The sequence below is a fragment of the Artemia franciscana genome, chromosome 5 (assembly GCF_032884065.1).
Source record: "Artemia franciscana chromosome 5, ASM3288406v1, whole genome shotgun sequence".
Lineage (NCBI taxonomy): Eukaryota > Metazoa > Arthropoda > Branchiopoda > Anostraca > Artemiidae > Artemia > Artemia franciscana.
In genome coordinates, this window is record NC_088867.1 from 41,333,400 (window position 1) to 41,349,487 (window position 16,088).

The 16,088-nt window shown below is 34.6% G+C and overlaps 1 protein-coding gene across 5 annotated transcripts; it reads left to right on the forward strand.

Moving 5' to 3' along the window:
- Positions 1-1,963: 1,963 nt before the first annotated feature.
- Positions 1,964-11,833, forward strand: LOC136027420 (RUS family member 1-like). 5 transcript variants are annotated; one of them, XM_065704669.1, is made up of 2 exons: positions 1,964-2,017; positions 10,475-11,833. In XM_065704669.1, exon 2 carries the CDS (start codon positions 10,482-10,484, stop codon positions 11,670-11,672), a length of 1,191 nt encoding a protein of 396 aa, XP_065560741.1. In that variant the 5' UTR covers positions 1,964-2,017; positions 10,475-10,481; the 3' UTR covers positions 11,673-11,833. The 5 variants fall into 5 exon arrangements, with proteins under 5 accessions (XP_065560741.1, XP_065560740.1, XP_065560743.1 ...); XM_065704668.1 differs by lacking the exon at positions 1,964-2,017 and adding an exon at positions 2,027-2,154; XM_065704671.1 differs by lacking the exon at positions 1,964-2,017 and adding an exon at positions 2,148-2,170.
- Positions 11,834-16,088: the final 4,255 nt, after the last annotated feature.

Consider the following 16,088-nt stretch of genomic DNA (forward strand, 5'->3'; position numbering starts at 1 on the left):
GCCACGCTCTGAGTGAGGGCACTATTTCTCTGAAGTGTTTCTGCTCCTTCGATAATATTCCAAATACATATACAGCTATCCTGAATTCTAACCTGGGTTGGGATATTGATCATAAGATTTTTAAGACCTCTGTTGATATCTTAAAGAAGAGAAACATTTTTTAGTCATTATTAAAGAATGAAGAAGTCAATTTAAAAGGAAATGATTCACGTGTAGGCTTTAATTGTGCAGGAAAGAGCGGGAGTAACTAGGAAGAGCCGTATTGGTACAGGCCGGCTTAGTGGCCTTAAACTGATGGGGAAAGGTAGCTCAGGTACCTTTACAGTGTGTATTCATTATTTGCTGACTGGAGGAGAATAGTGCTTCCAGTGGTTAGTCTATCCGATGAAGGAGTCAAAGAGGTGAAGGTACTTGATGATAGTCCACATACCTCTCTATAATTTTTGGAACTGGAAATAATATTTATCTCTAGAATCTATGAATACAAATAAAAAAAGTATGAAAACGGAAATTTCGCATCGACCATGTTGATTTTAATTTTTGTTCAAACAATTTTGTCGATTTTAGTTCAAAGAATACTTGCATGATGCTGGCTCAAACAAGGTTCAAAAATTCTCTCTTTGTGCCACTTCAGTTCTCTAATCTAATCAGTTCTCTAGAATATTATTACATAATTCCAATTCAACTAAGAAACAAAAGATCTATCTGCTTAAATTTACTGAGGAAGATCAGAGAGGCATTGGAGAGGCCCTTGGCCAATTTTGTGCTTCCTACTGATCTTATTTAAAAATTATCGTATGATTTCAGTTTGAATAGCCTGAAGCATGCCTATTTTTTTTGCTAAATAACTGACACGAGGTTTTGGTTGATAGTAAAGAAACTTCAAACCAAATTTTGTCCTTTAGCCATAGAGATTGCAAATCCCTCAAAATGTCTTAAACTCCATCAATTGAAGGATTACATAGTTTTTCAAAGCTTTCTATTTCTAGAAAATGCTTTAATCCAGCATTATCTGAGTCATCAATTTGTAAATCGTAATATGATTATTGTACCTTAATGTGTCATTGTCCTTTTCTTGGTTTTATTAACAAATTTATTTTTTATATATTAGATAATTTGCTTCGTTAGTCGCATTAGAATTTATGTTTAATCTGAACAGATTTACATTAATTTTCTTTACATTTCTTGATTTTTCTGTAAAGTTGTAAATATATCTCTGACAATTAGAAGATTATACGTAACTACCTCTTATATTATACGTGACTACATCTTATACAATTGAAACGTGTCACGTAAAGCTATAAAAAGAACACACAGTGATAGTCTAATAGTTAGAACAATGCTTATTCCGTAGTGGTAGTACGGACGCTTCAAATTTGTGCATCACTAATTTTTCAAATATTAGGATCACGAGGTTTAATCGAACACTAAAATCAAGCTTCCTCCGAAATTTGGATTGCAAAAGTTTTATTTTTTTGCATAAAGCTGTATTAAAAAATGATATTGGAGAGCTGAAATACCATTTAAATAATGGTATAAACCCTAATGTAAGATGTTTAATTCTATTACACTCCTTTGCATTATGCTACCTGAATAAGTGAACCAGGTCCTTATTAGTTTTAAGTAGTTAGCATTATTAGCAAAAAAATGCTGGGATAGAACGCCTTTATACCATACTTCTGAGAATGGAAAGCTAGATATTTTTCACCTACTCATTTCAAATTATGCCAATATAGATGCGGAAAAATCGTCGCAGTAGAACGACTTTACACCATAAAGCCGAGAACGGAAAGCTAGATATTTTTCACCTACTCATTTCAGATTGTGCCTATATAGATGCAAAAGTTTAGAGAAAACGCCTTTACACCAATACTGCTGAAAAGGAAAGGCAAAAATCATAGCGATTTGTATGCTGATTTAATGTTTTTTTTTTCAATAACCTAGTGAATTTTATTTTCACCGGTTTTTTTTTAATTTTATTGGCAACGCTTATTACACTCAGGACACCCGGCAAATGGTAGAATGGATGGTTTTTGCTAGGATCTTGCATAAAAAATTAAAAAAGAGGAACGTTTTGATCTATTTACATATTTAAAGAGTTGTTCCTAATAATTCGCATAGGTGTACCTTGGCATATCCTACCAGGCTAACATGGTTACTGTTATAACAAGTTGTATTTTGAGTTGGCCTAACACTTTGCCCCTTATGCTTTTGGTTCTAGGCTAGTTTAAATGTTTTAATTTTTACATAGGCTGATCCAACTAGGATGAAGTGAATTTATCAATTGATGTTTGTAAAATTCTTGTTTAGCTACTTTTCAGTATCTAGGGAAGGGGTTAGGTTAAAACATGAAACTTCCACTAATGAACCTAGGGTCAAAACCATACACTAGGAAGGTACTGCCAAGTTTCCAAATTTTCTGGTACTGCTGAACTTCCTGTACTGTTGTGCTATCTCAAAATTAAATAATTGGTTGAGGGGGGAAGTTGTATTTTGAGCCCTTGAAGGGGCTCAAAACAGCCCAATGTAGCCAACAGTTTAAAATTTGGAAAAAGACCTCTTTGGGAAAGACCACTTTTCTTTGGCAATCTGGAAAAATAGAGATGTTTTTCAGATCACCCTATTTTATTACACAATGATGCAATGTGGGGTAGTAGCAAAACCCCTGCCTTTTATCTGCCTTCTTTGTGAAATTTTTATCTGCCTTCTTGGTGAAATTTGTCAGAGTAAATAATGATCTTTTCTTCACAAGCAATTGAAATGAAAAAATATATTTAATATTTGTGATTTAGCCTATAATAAACATCAAGCAATAAAAGTTATATTTTTAGAATTATAAGAAAATCAGCTTTTTGTTAATATGTGATTTAAAAAAGGCAAGAAATTTCTGTAAACAGTGGAAAAGTAATTAAAGCATTACAAGATATAATGAACATACCAAAAGCAAAACACAAGGATATGCACATGGAGCATTGGTCAAACTTTGACTCCAAGGGGAAAATAAGGCAAGAAATTTCTAAATACAGTGGAAAAGTAATTAGAATTCAAAGAGAAGGAGCCCCACAAGATCCTTTCAAAGCAAGTGTATACAGGGTAGTGAAAAAATATGGTTACAATACAAGGTTGAGGTGAATACAAAACTTGAGAAGGACCAGCAAGACTTGGCAGTGTGCCCAGAATTTCTTATGTAGGACAGGAGCAATTTTGGAAACAGTGGGATAGTTCATTCAAGTTGAGACATTTCAATCAGATTTATCAAGATTTGTCAATAACTTGGACAATCTTGTTTTGACAGCCAAGCTCAGAGTCAAGCTGAGATGTCAATTTATCACTTCTATAGACAACATTTTAGAATCCTGCTTGAAAGGTTGACTGCAATGATGTGAGATAATCTCAGAGTTTTCCTTATCAATTTTCAGCCATTTAGCTCCTTACATCAGCCTCCTTTAAAATTGGGTTTCAGTTGCAGAAGTTTTGTTTCAGTTTTAACATGGTGTTATTTGTTTCAGAAAAGTCTCACATGAAGAAAATTTCTGGCAACATAAGCTTAAGCAAGCTATTGCCTTTACAAATTGGCTGCAACAGCTATTGCAGTTGCTGGTGCCAAAAAAACATTTAAGAAGCTTAAGTTTGTTAAGAATTTGTTGAGAACTACTATGGTTGATTCTTAACTAGAGTTAAGCAAGATTGTCCAGTGGTGGTCCACTTTGAAGAACAGGCAAATACAAATATAGCTGTCCTTAGTTATGCATTTAAACATGATGTATTCTGTTTTAGCTTCTCGTTTGAGTCCAAAGATAAGTACAAATGATAATAGATTAATGTACTGTAAATTTTTGCAAGATGTATAATGTGATCTAGGAGTCATTAAGTACTCATTGTTTTTTACTTAAATATCAAGTAATAAGTACTTTGCAAATTCTTATTTAAGTATCAAATATCAAGTACTTGCCAAAATTGTACTTAAGTATTACTTCAAGTATATATTCTATATATATATATATATATATATATATATATATATATATATATATATATATATATATATATATATATATATATATATATATATATATATATATATATATGTATATATTTCTGATATCAAGCCCATGCTACCTTTTTTAAAAGCCATTCTGAAGGCTTCTTAGCCCCTTCCCTTGCCTATAGAATGTCCCCTGTCATTCCTCTCTTGGAAATCTTAATCAAAAACCAGAATTTCCGTTATATTGTTTTTAACCATTTCCCTTGTTTGGCTGGTACACACCCAATGAAGTCCAAGAAAAATCTTAACCAATTTTCAACACAATGGCTTGAAAGGAAAAGACTATCAAAACAATTAAGTGCAGTCACGAAACTCTTGATTGGATCAGACATATCACACAACAGGATTAACACAGTGCACATAGAGTTGAACTTCTGACAATTAGTGTTCAATCAAATCTGGCACGTTTGAAAAAATACTGGGTTATTCTGAAACATATGGGAATGATGGAAAAATTATTGAAAGTATTGTTTTCCATTGTTTGGCTGGTACAAACCCAACAAAGTCCAAAAAATAATCTGAACCAATTTTGAACACAATGACTTGAAAGTAAAAGACTTTCAAAACAATTAAGTGCAGTCAAAAAACTCCTGATTAGATCAGACAGAGCACATGACAGGATTAACACAGTGCACGTAGGGTTGAAGGTCTGGTGATTAGTGTTCAATCAAATCTGGCACACTTGAAAAAATACATGGTTATTCTGAAACATGTGGGAATGATAAAAAAAAAATATTGAAAATATTTTTTTTTCCTTGCTTGGCTGGTAGACACCCAACAAACTCCAAAAAATAATCTCAACCATTTTTCAACAGAATGGCTTGAAAGGAAAAGACCATCAAATCAATTAAGTGCAGTTGAAAAACTTCTGATTGGATCAGACAGATCACATGACAGGATTAATACAGTGCACATAGAGTTGAATTTCTGGCGATTAGTATTTAGTCAAATCTGGGACGTTTGAAAAAATACAGGGTTATTCTGAAACCTGTCGGAATGGTGGAAAAAATATTGAAAATAGAAAAAAAGCTCAAATTTAAAAGTAAGGAGCCAAGTGAGTCAGTTGCAGATTTTTTTAAAAAGAGAAATCAAAGCTCAACAAAAAGGAGCAGCAAAAATCTACACTGTTGGCAGCTAGCTGAAGGTTGCTGGCTCTCAGCGTGCTGAAAGAAAAGAAGAGTATGAAAATGAAGTCTTGATTCAAACTTTGATGACATGTCTTGCCCTCAGCACCTTTATAAAGAAACTGCCTCAAGTTTTAAAGTTAAATTTCAGACATGCTATGAAACTATATGACATCTATATCCTTTGGCTGGTTTTCACTCAAGCAAGCTGCATGTTGTGTAGTCAATTCAGATGGTCGGTAAAACTCCCTACTAACATATATTATAAAATCACGGGCCTGCAGCAAGCCCGCTGATTCAGACGCATTCCATACGGCTGGTCAAACTGCAGAATGAACTTTACCATCCGTAAAAGTATAAAAAAACACAAAGTAAGGAGTATTATAAATAAACAAAAACAATAAATATCAAGAAAAAATTCAAACTAACAAAAAACAACGTGGACTAACTAACCAGTATGAATATGGAAAAAAGGCTGCATAGGGTTGTAAACATGGATAAAGTAGATAGTTTTTTACATAAATCATCATTGGAAAACCAAATCCAAGAAGGCATATCTATTAAACCGAATCGAGCAATTATTTTTCTGTTTTGGTGCCATCTAGGAAGCCGGAGGAGGAATTTGTAATATCTGAAATAAGCCGCACGTAGAGTATGACGATTTTTCTTACGAAACAGATGAGCCATGCCTGATAAAAACAAAAGCACAGGGGCGCAATAAGCGTTATAAATCATGCACAAACCGTTGTGGTTGTAACGGCTTTTGTTTGGGGATATTTTTTCGTAAAGGACGTGTAGGTTTTTCACGGCTTGATTCACTAAAGATGAAAAGGTAGTGGAAAGTGTTGGACCAAAACACAGATCAAGCTAACTAACTAAAGAAGAACATGGCAGAATTACTGTCCCAGCAACAAATGGAGCGACCGCATAAGGGCTATTAAAACAAATAAACTTGCATTTAGACTCATTAACTGACAGTCCAATCTTAGATAGTTCATTGGTTAATATGGTAAAATTGGAAAGCAATCCACGGCGAGTCTGGGCAACAAGAAGAACGTCGTCTGCATATGCAAAAGAAGACACACCAATATTATAGTAAAAAACAGAACTTTTAAGAGGACGCAGGCACGACGCAAGCACACATTTAAATATACTAGAACACAAGATATACTAGCAGAAGTTGCAACCTATCGACTTTAATCAGTAGTTTTCACACCATGAAGTGGCAAAAACCATGAGATTAAGTCGAAAATCTTCTGACAAAAAAGGAATAAAACAAGAGCTAAGAGCTCATATGACACTTGTGAAGAGGTCAGAAGAGCCAAGAGCTTATATGGCATGAGCTCTAGCAAAATTATAAGAATCAATAGATTAATTTAAAAGAAAAATCAGAGGCTTAATGCCGGTCGGCATTTAAAATAAGAGCTCTGAGACAAAAGGCCCTTTTTAAATATCAAAATTCATTAAGATCCGATCACCCACTCGCAAATTGAAAGTACCTCGTTTTTCTAATTTTTCTTCTCCCTTCACCCTCCCCAGATTGTTGAATTGGTGAAATAAACTTTATCAAGTCAATTTGTGCAGGTCCCTGACACGCCTACAAATTTTCATTGTCTGAGCACGTCCAGAAGTACCAAACTCGCCAAAGAACTGGACCCCCCTGACTACCCCAAAGAGAGTGAATCCAGTCCGGTTTCGTCAATCACGTATATACGACATCTGCTTATTCTACCCACCAAGTTTCATCCCAATCTTTCCACTCTAATCGTTTTCCAAGATTTCCGATTTCCCCCTCCAACTCTCCCCCAATGTCACCAGAACTGGTCAGGGTTTAATATAAGAGATCTGAGACATGAGTTCCTTCTTAATATCAAATTTGAAAATACCTCACAAATGGTCACCCGCTCTTAAGTTAAAAATACCTCAATTTTTGTAATTTTTCCGAATTAACACCCCCTCCAACTCCCCCCAAGAGAGCGAATCCATTTCGGTTATGTCAATCGCGTATTTAGGACTTGTGCTTATTCTTCCCACCAAGTTTCATCCTGATCACTCCACTCTTGCGTTTTCCAAGATTTCAGGTCCACCCGCCCTAAATCCCCCCAATAAAACTGGATCCGGTCGGGATTTAAAAGATGAGATCTGAGTTACGAGGTCCTTCTAAATATGGAATTTCATCCAATGAAATTCAAGATCCAATCACTCCTTCGTAAGTTAAAAATACCTCATTTTTTCTAAAATTTTCAGAATTAACCCTCCCCCAACTCCCCAAAAGAGAGTGATTTCATTTTGTTTATGTCAATCTTGTATCTAGGACTTGTGCTTACTTTTCCCACTAAGTTTCATCCCGATCCCTCCATTCTAAGCATTTTCCAAGATTTTAGGTTTCCCCCTCTAATGTCAACTGATCCAGATGACCAAAGAAACGTACATTAAATCAAATTGCATTTTATTTTAATATTTTCTTTTGTTACTTAAAAAAGACAGTAGATTTATCAATGTTCTTTGTAATGAGCCCTGAATAATCTCTCCATGATGTTTTATGATCATTGCTACCCTTCTAAAATGGTGATTCACCTTGTTGTTTAAGATCAATATGAGTCAGGGGATGTATATATTCTCTATGATGTTTTTAGCTATGAAGATTCCAGTAGTATGGTTTTCATTTTGACCTGACACCATTTTTAAGGCTTGTTTTGAAAATTTCTATAAATTTGTTTTTGAAATACATTTTTACCATAAATAAAATTACCAAAACATAAATAAAAGTTAATGTTCCAGAATCAGCTTCAAACTCGGGATTTTTCCTAACTTGAAAGTTTTTTCAAATCGCGTTTAAAATTTTTGGTGACATCGGAGTGGGCTTTGTTCTTTATTAGGTTGCCATGCATTTGGCAAGCATGATAGTAGGAAAAGAAGTTATGGTCCCGGGGAAACTTCTATAAAGCAACCAATTTTCCCTAGTTGGTGTACTGCAATAAAGTATGGCCTTATTGGGTCATGGAATTGAATTATGGTTTTCCCTACTTTATTATATGGTTTACTTGTGGCGTGTGTTTTTGAAATTCTTGGATCTTCAGTCATGTTGTAAAATCTTTAAATATCCAGGTTTCAACTGCTTATAAAGCAGGTTTGTGTTTTTTTCAGCTACTTTTAAAATATGTCACTATTTCCAAGGTATTTTCCATAAGAGATATTTCCTCTATTTGTTGAATCATCTAGGGGGTTTATGGTGACTTTTACCCCCATGTCACAATTCTTGTACTTGAATTGAAAGATGTCACTGAATCAAACTAAATTTAAAATATGATAGAACATCACTATTATAGCAGTGATGAAGCTCTGTACACAACAAAGAAATTGGGAAGAAACGAGATGTTTACAATAAACCTAACAAGTCTATGAAAACAGTCTGGGCAAAGAGTCAGAAGCAATTCTTTGGAGCAAATGGGTGGGTATGTCTGACCCTCTTGAGCACTGTCCCCTTACTCCAACCTCCGATTATTCAGATTGGCATGCATAAACTTAATATTGCATTTCTTTGGGGGCCTTCTATATAAGACTGTTGTTTTGTGATGTTAGATTGTCCCTTTAACATATGATTTAAAGTTTTAGCTTTTTTAAAAAAGGTTTCGTTTTGCCATATAAACAGTCTGTGCGGAGGCCATGCCCTTTTAATCTACTTTATGTGTCAGCATGGAGTTTCACATTTCTTTTATCTTTATTTAGTTGTAATTAATGTTAGTGGGAGAGGGGTTTAGCAGGTAGTGTGTATGCAATCAGAAAATTTAGAGGTCCTAGAAGTGACAAGTTTTTTTTTAAGGAAAGGCTTTCGGGTCTGTTGGCTACCGCCTTAAATACTGAATTCAGGATTTTACGTGTTAGAATTCAAGAAGCCACAAAACTGAGTTCAGAGTATCTTGGACTAAATGAAATTGGAAGGGATAAATACTGTTGGAAGCCACTAAACTGAGCTAAAGGATCCAAACAAAGCTGGGACGGTAAAAAAAAAGGACTAGAAGAAGTCAAAGAGACTAAAGGGGAGGTCTATTAAATTTACCAGGGTCTAAACGAAGCTCAGAGCAACTAAAGGAACTTCAAAAGAAAAAAAAATCAGACATGTTTAAAGAAATACAGAAGAAACTAAATTAATTGGGTAAAAATTATAAAAATAGTTCTATATTCAAGGACAAAGACTTAACTCAGTTCAAAGGAACGATACAGAGTTGGGAGGGTCAAAACGAAGCAAAGAAATGCTTTTGAATAAACTTACTGATACTAAAAGAAGAGTAAAAAGTTTCAGAGAATTAAGAAATTTGGGAGAACTATGAAATTTGTCTGAGTCTAAAGGAAGCTAAGAGAAATTAAAAAAAAAAACTCGGAAGGGAAAATGAAAATCAGAAGGGGTTAAGGAAACTAAGAAGTAACTCAAACAAGTCGGTAAAAACTATGAATATTGAAAGGTTTTCCAGTAAGTCAACAAGACAAATAAAATTAGGAAGACAGGCCCCCTCCTCCACGCCGTTACATCTGGGTTCGAACTGTGGGTGCCTTACTAGCAAGCTGAGATTAAACCCACCGGGCGTTCGTACAGCTTTCTCTTTGAATTTCATTGTTAAAAACCTTTACCATGGTAAAAATTTCTAAATTTTCACTATTTCATTTTTGCAAGAAAAGACTTCGTTCTTTTTTTCAAATATTAGTGTTTTGCTCATCCTAACAAGAAAGGTAATACACCTAGAACAGACAATACAGGTTATAATTGCAGAATTTTGGAGTTCTAACTTTACAGCTTTTTTAATCATTTAGATGCAGGTTGACTGCAAGGTAATTTAGGTTGACTGCCTTGTTAATTTATTTGTTTGAATTTCAAATTTAAATAATTAAAATCTATGAACTTCCGCTTTTTAACTTTATTTCTAGAAAATAATGCCATTAGCCTTAATTCCTGCGCGGGTAAATACGTCCATCTAACCCTTACAATTTTAGCCAAAAACACTTATTTCCATTCTTTGTTTTATTTTTAAGGATTAAAGTTTTAGTTTTAAAATTGTAGTTTTTAGAAGTTAAGATTTATGTTGGGAAGTTTCAGTTTTAAAGTTTTAATTTTAAAATTCACTTTCAAATTTTTAGTTATTAATTTTAGTTTTAAAGATTAGTTTTAAAGTTATATTTCTAAAATTTAGATTTTAATATTTGGAAGTATTAGTTTCTAATACCAAAAAGTGAAAAATAGAAATATCTGAACTGTAACTATTCTTGTCTTAAGAATTGAGTGGAATAACTTATTCATCCTTTTTTTAAGATCAATCATGTCAGGAGTCATTATCGAATACAAAGGAGAGAGAAGATGTCTAGAACTGTCATCGGATGGTGCAAAATATTCTCGCAATTGTGCTCCTCGTCCCAATCTGTTTCAGTTTTTTGTTGATATTTTTTTGCCAGAAGGTTTTCCAGAATCAGTCAGTAAAGACTATGTGCAGTACCAAATATGGGATAGTTTTCAAGCTTTATTTAGCAGCTTAAATGGGGCGTTGGCAACAAAAGCTGTTTTAACTGGTGTTGGTGTTGGAAATGCAGAAGCTACAGTTCTTGGTGCCACCTTGACCTGGCTAATTAGAGATGGTGCATCAATGATTGGTCGCATATCTTTCTCTGCTTTGATTGGAAGTCAACTTGATGCAAATTGTAAGCAATGGCGTCTTTTTGCTGATATTCTGAATGACGTTGCTATGGGATTTGAAATTGTTTCACCCATGCTAATGCCAAATTACATGTTTTTAATATTCTGCATTGCTGGAATCTGTAAAGCTATCGTCGGTGTGGCTGGTGGGGCTACCCGGACTGCTCTCACTTATCATCAAGCACAGAAAGGGAATTTTGCAGACGTAGCTGCAAAAGATGGTAGCCAGGAGACACTTGTAAACCTATTTGCGTTAGTTGTAAACCTCCTCCTTCTTCCTATTATGGTTTCATCTACAACTATGACTCTCACTTTTTTTATTCTTCTTTCTGTTTTTCATGTGTATGCCAATTATAAAGCAGTATCCTCTTTGTGTATTCCTCGCCTGAATCGCCACAGGCTGAACTACATTATTGAACAGTTTTCTAGAAATGGACAAGTGCCTTGTGTTGACTTAGCAAACAGAAATGAGTTGTTGTTCAATTTGAGCTGTGGGAGAGAAAGACACATGTTTGGTAAAGATATAATTGTCGCTCCTTCAGTTAGCAAGTATGGATACTTAAAGGAGCTTGAAGGAATTCAGAGTGAACTATTTGCGCTTATTGAAAATAAAAATAAAAAGCAAACTGCTATTTTTTTAAGCAATAAAAGTAATGCAAAACATACCATTCAAGCTTATTATCTTGCTACAACGAAAAACATTGGTGTGCACCCTGAGGATTTCGTCTCTAAGCTGGAATCTGTGGGATGGGAAATTGATGACCAGCTGTTATTGGTTGGAGAGTATCGTTTGCAAGTGGACAAGATATCCTCGAGCTGAGATTTCGTGTTTATGGAATTTGCTTGAAATCAAATGTTAAGGAATATACAGTATTCCCAAATAATCTAATTTGACTGTACCATTGGGAGTATTTTGTGTTCATTTTTACCAACGCTTTTGTTATCTTATTTGAACATGTAAATAATATGTGTATCAACCAATCACTATTGATATGATGTAACTCTGCCTTTAATATTTGCAAATAGGATAAAGTTGTTATTTTCTTATTAGTGGACTTAGATGTTATTTTTTCGATTGGGTAAGAATTTATTAAGAAACAGAGTTAACATAGAAAGAACATTTTACTACCTCCTTGTAAAAGCATGGGGGAGGTAGAAAAAACAAATAGCTGAGAGAAAAGAGAACTTAGCCACCTACAATGCCAATATCACCACAATAAATAATTTGACACTATTGTATTCATATTGTCGGGATTTTGATACAAGAAAACTTCAGAACTTACTGTTTCACGAGACGGTTTAAATCCACCTCTGTGTTATTGAACCGGTCAAAGGTTTTTTACTGTCTTAAAAAGTAGAGCTGGGAGAAAGAGTCAAACCTTAGCGTAAAGAGTGGGGCGTTGAGGAGGTGACAGCCCCTTTCATATACAAAATAATTTCTGTTCGTTTTAAGTTTTAATGTCGCTCCTTACTTGCAGTTAAAAAAGCTTGTTTTTTATTTAATAAACATAAAGAACTACTTAAGAAAAAAAATACAATCCATAAACCTGCAAGCAATGGCGTCTTAACTGCTCACGGAAGCCAGGCCTTTTAACTAAATCCCTAATAGAAGATTGCGTCTGAGACCACAGCACCGGAGAAGTATGACGAGTAGAGAAAGCAGACTTCGTAAATACTCTAATCGGCCTTCTATACATATCAACCTGTCTCGTTAGATGCCCATAAACTTCAGCAGCTGTCTCAAACATAAGGCCAAGACACATTGCAGCAATATTATTAATAATAGCATACATTAGTTGAAGCTTGTAAAATACGCATAGCCCTAAAAACGGTAAAATATAGGTTCGTGGATAAATATTTCTAAATGAGGCCCGTCTAGCACGCACAGATGAATTTTGGAAAACACGCTAAGGTTTCAGGTGAACATAAAACGTTCCAGACCAAACAGAACGACATCATAGTAAATAAGGATGGACTAGTGAAAAATATAAAAGGCACGAAACTTTCTCTGGAAACTGATACTTTAGCTTCCTTATCATACCTGTATTCCTTGCTGCTTTCGACGATGTACACTGTACATGCTCTGAAAAACTTAATGCTTCAGCAATTATTACACCTAGGTATTTCACTGACTTCTTACTTCTTGTTGTCGAGTCTCCTACTGTAAGCTCTTGCAACCTGGGGTAATATGTAGGTTATCTGCGCCAGACAACGAAACCCGATGTGCTGTGATTTACATTCAGCTTATTTAGCCTTAACCTTTTCTCGTCTTTTCCATATCATTACTCAGTACCCTAAAAGCTGAGCTTTGAAATTGACAAGATTTTTTTTATCGAGAATGTGTGTTTAATCTTCATGAGGGGCAAATTGCATCGGGACGGGAATTTCAGTTTTGAACTAAAAGTTTAAGGTAATTTATGTTGAAAAAAAAACCACTGGTATTACTAGTCATTAAAGAAAAAATGGAAAATGAACTAAAGTAGATAGGAAAAAAATTCCATAGGTATGAAATTTTACGAAATGGAATGAAATCGGTATGTAAATAGAAATAGGTGATGCACAAATAGGGATTTGAAGTATAGATTGAATAAAAAAACAAGTTTTTTTAAATGAAAGTAAGGAGCGACATTAAAACTTAAAACGAACAGAAATTACTCCGTATATGAAAGGGGCTTTTCCTCTTCAACGCCTCGCTCTTTACGCTAAAGTATGACTCTTTCTCATGACTACTTCTTAAAACAGTAAAAAACTTTAGCGTAAAGAGCGGGGCGTTGAAGAGGAAAAGCCCCTTTCATATACGGAGTAATTTCAAGTTTTAATGTCGCTCCTTATTTTCATTTAAAAAAACTTGTTTTTTTTTATTTATTTTCTGGACGTTTTTTAATCAATGTATATTTTGATCTTGGCTCTCCGCACATAAATAATTAAAACGAAACCTGCAAATTAATTTTATTTTGGCTAAATGGCTTTCTCATAGTTTTCATCGGAAGATTTTGAGAAAAAAGGAGCGAGGGAGGAAGCCTAGTTGCCCTCCTATTTTTTGATTACTTAAAAAGGCAACTAAAACCTTTAATTTTTTACGAACATTTTCATTAGTAAAAAATATACGTAATTTACGAATTAGCTTACGTAACGAACTTCTATATTCGTATGTTCTTAGTTCACCCCTCGTCGATACATCGCTCTTTACACTAAAGCTTACATTCTGTCCCAATTCCTTAAGAATGACCCTTGAATCACAAAGGCCGTAGAATAAATAGTCGAAATTACTAAAAATACTTTTGCGTAAAGAGCAAGGTATTACGAGGAGGTAAACCCCTCATATGCGCAATAATTTCTGCTCGTTTTAAGTTTTAATGCTGCTCCTCGCTTTCAGTAAAAAAAAAACTTTTCGTATTTATTTTTTTCATTGTTTTTTTAAACAATGCTAGAAAATTCTGCACCCCCTTCATTGAAAGTCTCTTCCCCCATGAGAATTTTTTCCATGGAAAGATCCTCCCACGTAATCCCCCCCCTCTCAACTCTCCCTCCCGAACCGAAAAAATCCCCCTGAAAACGTCCATACACTTTCGAGTAACCATTACTATATGTAAACACAGGTCAAAGTTTGTAACTTGCAACCCCTCCCACGGGGACTGCGGGGGAGTAAGTCTTCCCCAAAGACATCGTTATTAGGTTTTTTGACTATGGTGAATAAAATGGATATCTCAGAATTTTGATCCGGTGACTTTGAGGGAAAATGAGAATGGGAGGGGGCCTAGATGCCTTCCAATTTCTTTGGTCAATTAAAAGGGTACTAGAACTTTTAATTTCCGTTAGAATTAGCCCTCTCGCGACATTATAGGACTACTGGGTCGATACGGTCACCCCTGGGGAAAAAAACAACAAAAAAACAAAAAAACACACATCCGTGATCTATATTCTGGCAAAAAATGCGAATTTCCACATTTTTGTAGATAGGTGCTTGAAGCTTCTACAATAAGGCTCTCTTATACGCTGAATCTGATGGTGTGATTTTCGTTAAGATTGTATGACTTTTAAGGGGTGTTTCCCTCTATTTTCGGAAAAGAGGCAAACTTTCTCAGGCTCGTAACTTTTGATGGGTAAAACTAATCTTGATGAAACTTATATATTTAAAATCAGCATTAAAATGCGATTCTTTTGATGTAACTATTGGTATCAAAATTCCATTTTTTAGAGTTTCGATTACTATTGAGCCGGGTCGCTCCTTACTACAGTTCGTTACTACGAACTGTTTGATCTAGTCTATTATTCACAGACCTTTCTATTGCATTTTGCAAGTGCTCAGATATTTTAGAATAAGTATGATATAACCAGGGGCGTAGCTCCAGCATTTTCGTTGGGGGGACAAGAGGGGTCCACACATCCAGAAAATCAAGGATTATGGGCTATTTAATATTTTTGCTCCTGTCCCCAAACGACGCCACTGGATATAACAACAGTGACAATGAAACTTGCAGAAAATCATGTCTTAGTAAAGCAAAGGTAGCTCTACTAACCTACTATACAAAAATTAAAATATAAATGTTTGAAGTAATCACAAAAATTAGGTTTGTAAGTACAATAGTACAAAAGTTTGTAAGTACATAACCTACAAAAGTAGAATTTAATTAACAAACAGGGCGATAAATGTCTGTTACTACTTGGGAAATATTTAAAATACCAAAATTAAATTCGAATATGTTTAAAAATAGAAAAAAACAGACACCCGAAAAACATGAAATAGAACACTATATAACAGAAGATGGCTTTACTAGATTACTGATAGAAGTTTAAACATAAAATAATAACAAAGATTAAACTAAAAAGATAGCAAACTATTTCAGAAAAAGCGAAAAAATAATTTAATTAACAATTAAGTGCAAACAGTCCTCAATCCGAGTCTGATTTTGATATACAAAAGCCTGCATAGGAATATCTTAATTCACACTCTAGTAGAAACCCACGAACACTTGGCAATTATCATCGAGACCTAGTAACTTGCAAGTGCACTTACACGTAATTTTTACTTACAGTAATGCACAGACAATGCATGATCCTTGTATTTTAATGCTGGTATAATAATACGGGGAGACTTTACCGATTTAGATCACAGATGGCTAAGCCCTTCTTTGTCCCTTAAGCAAGTTGTCAATGTGCCAAAAAAGGTAATCTTATATTGAATCTCATATTTAGCTCCTGCCCCAAATATTACAATACCCCATTTACAATCTCG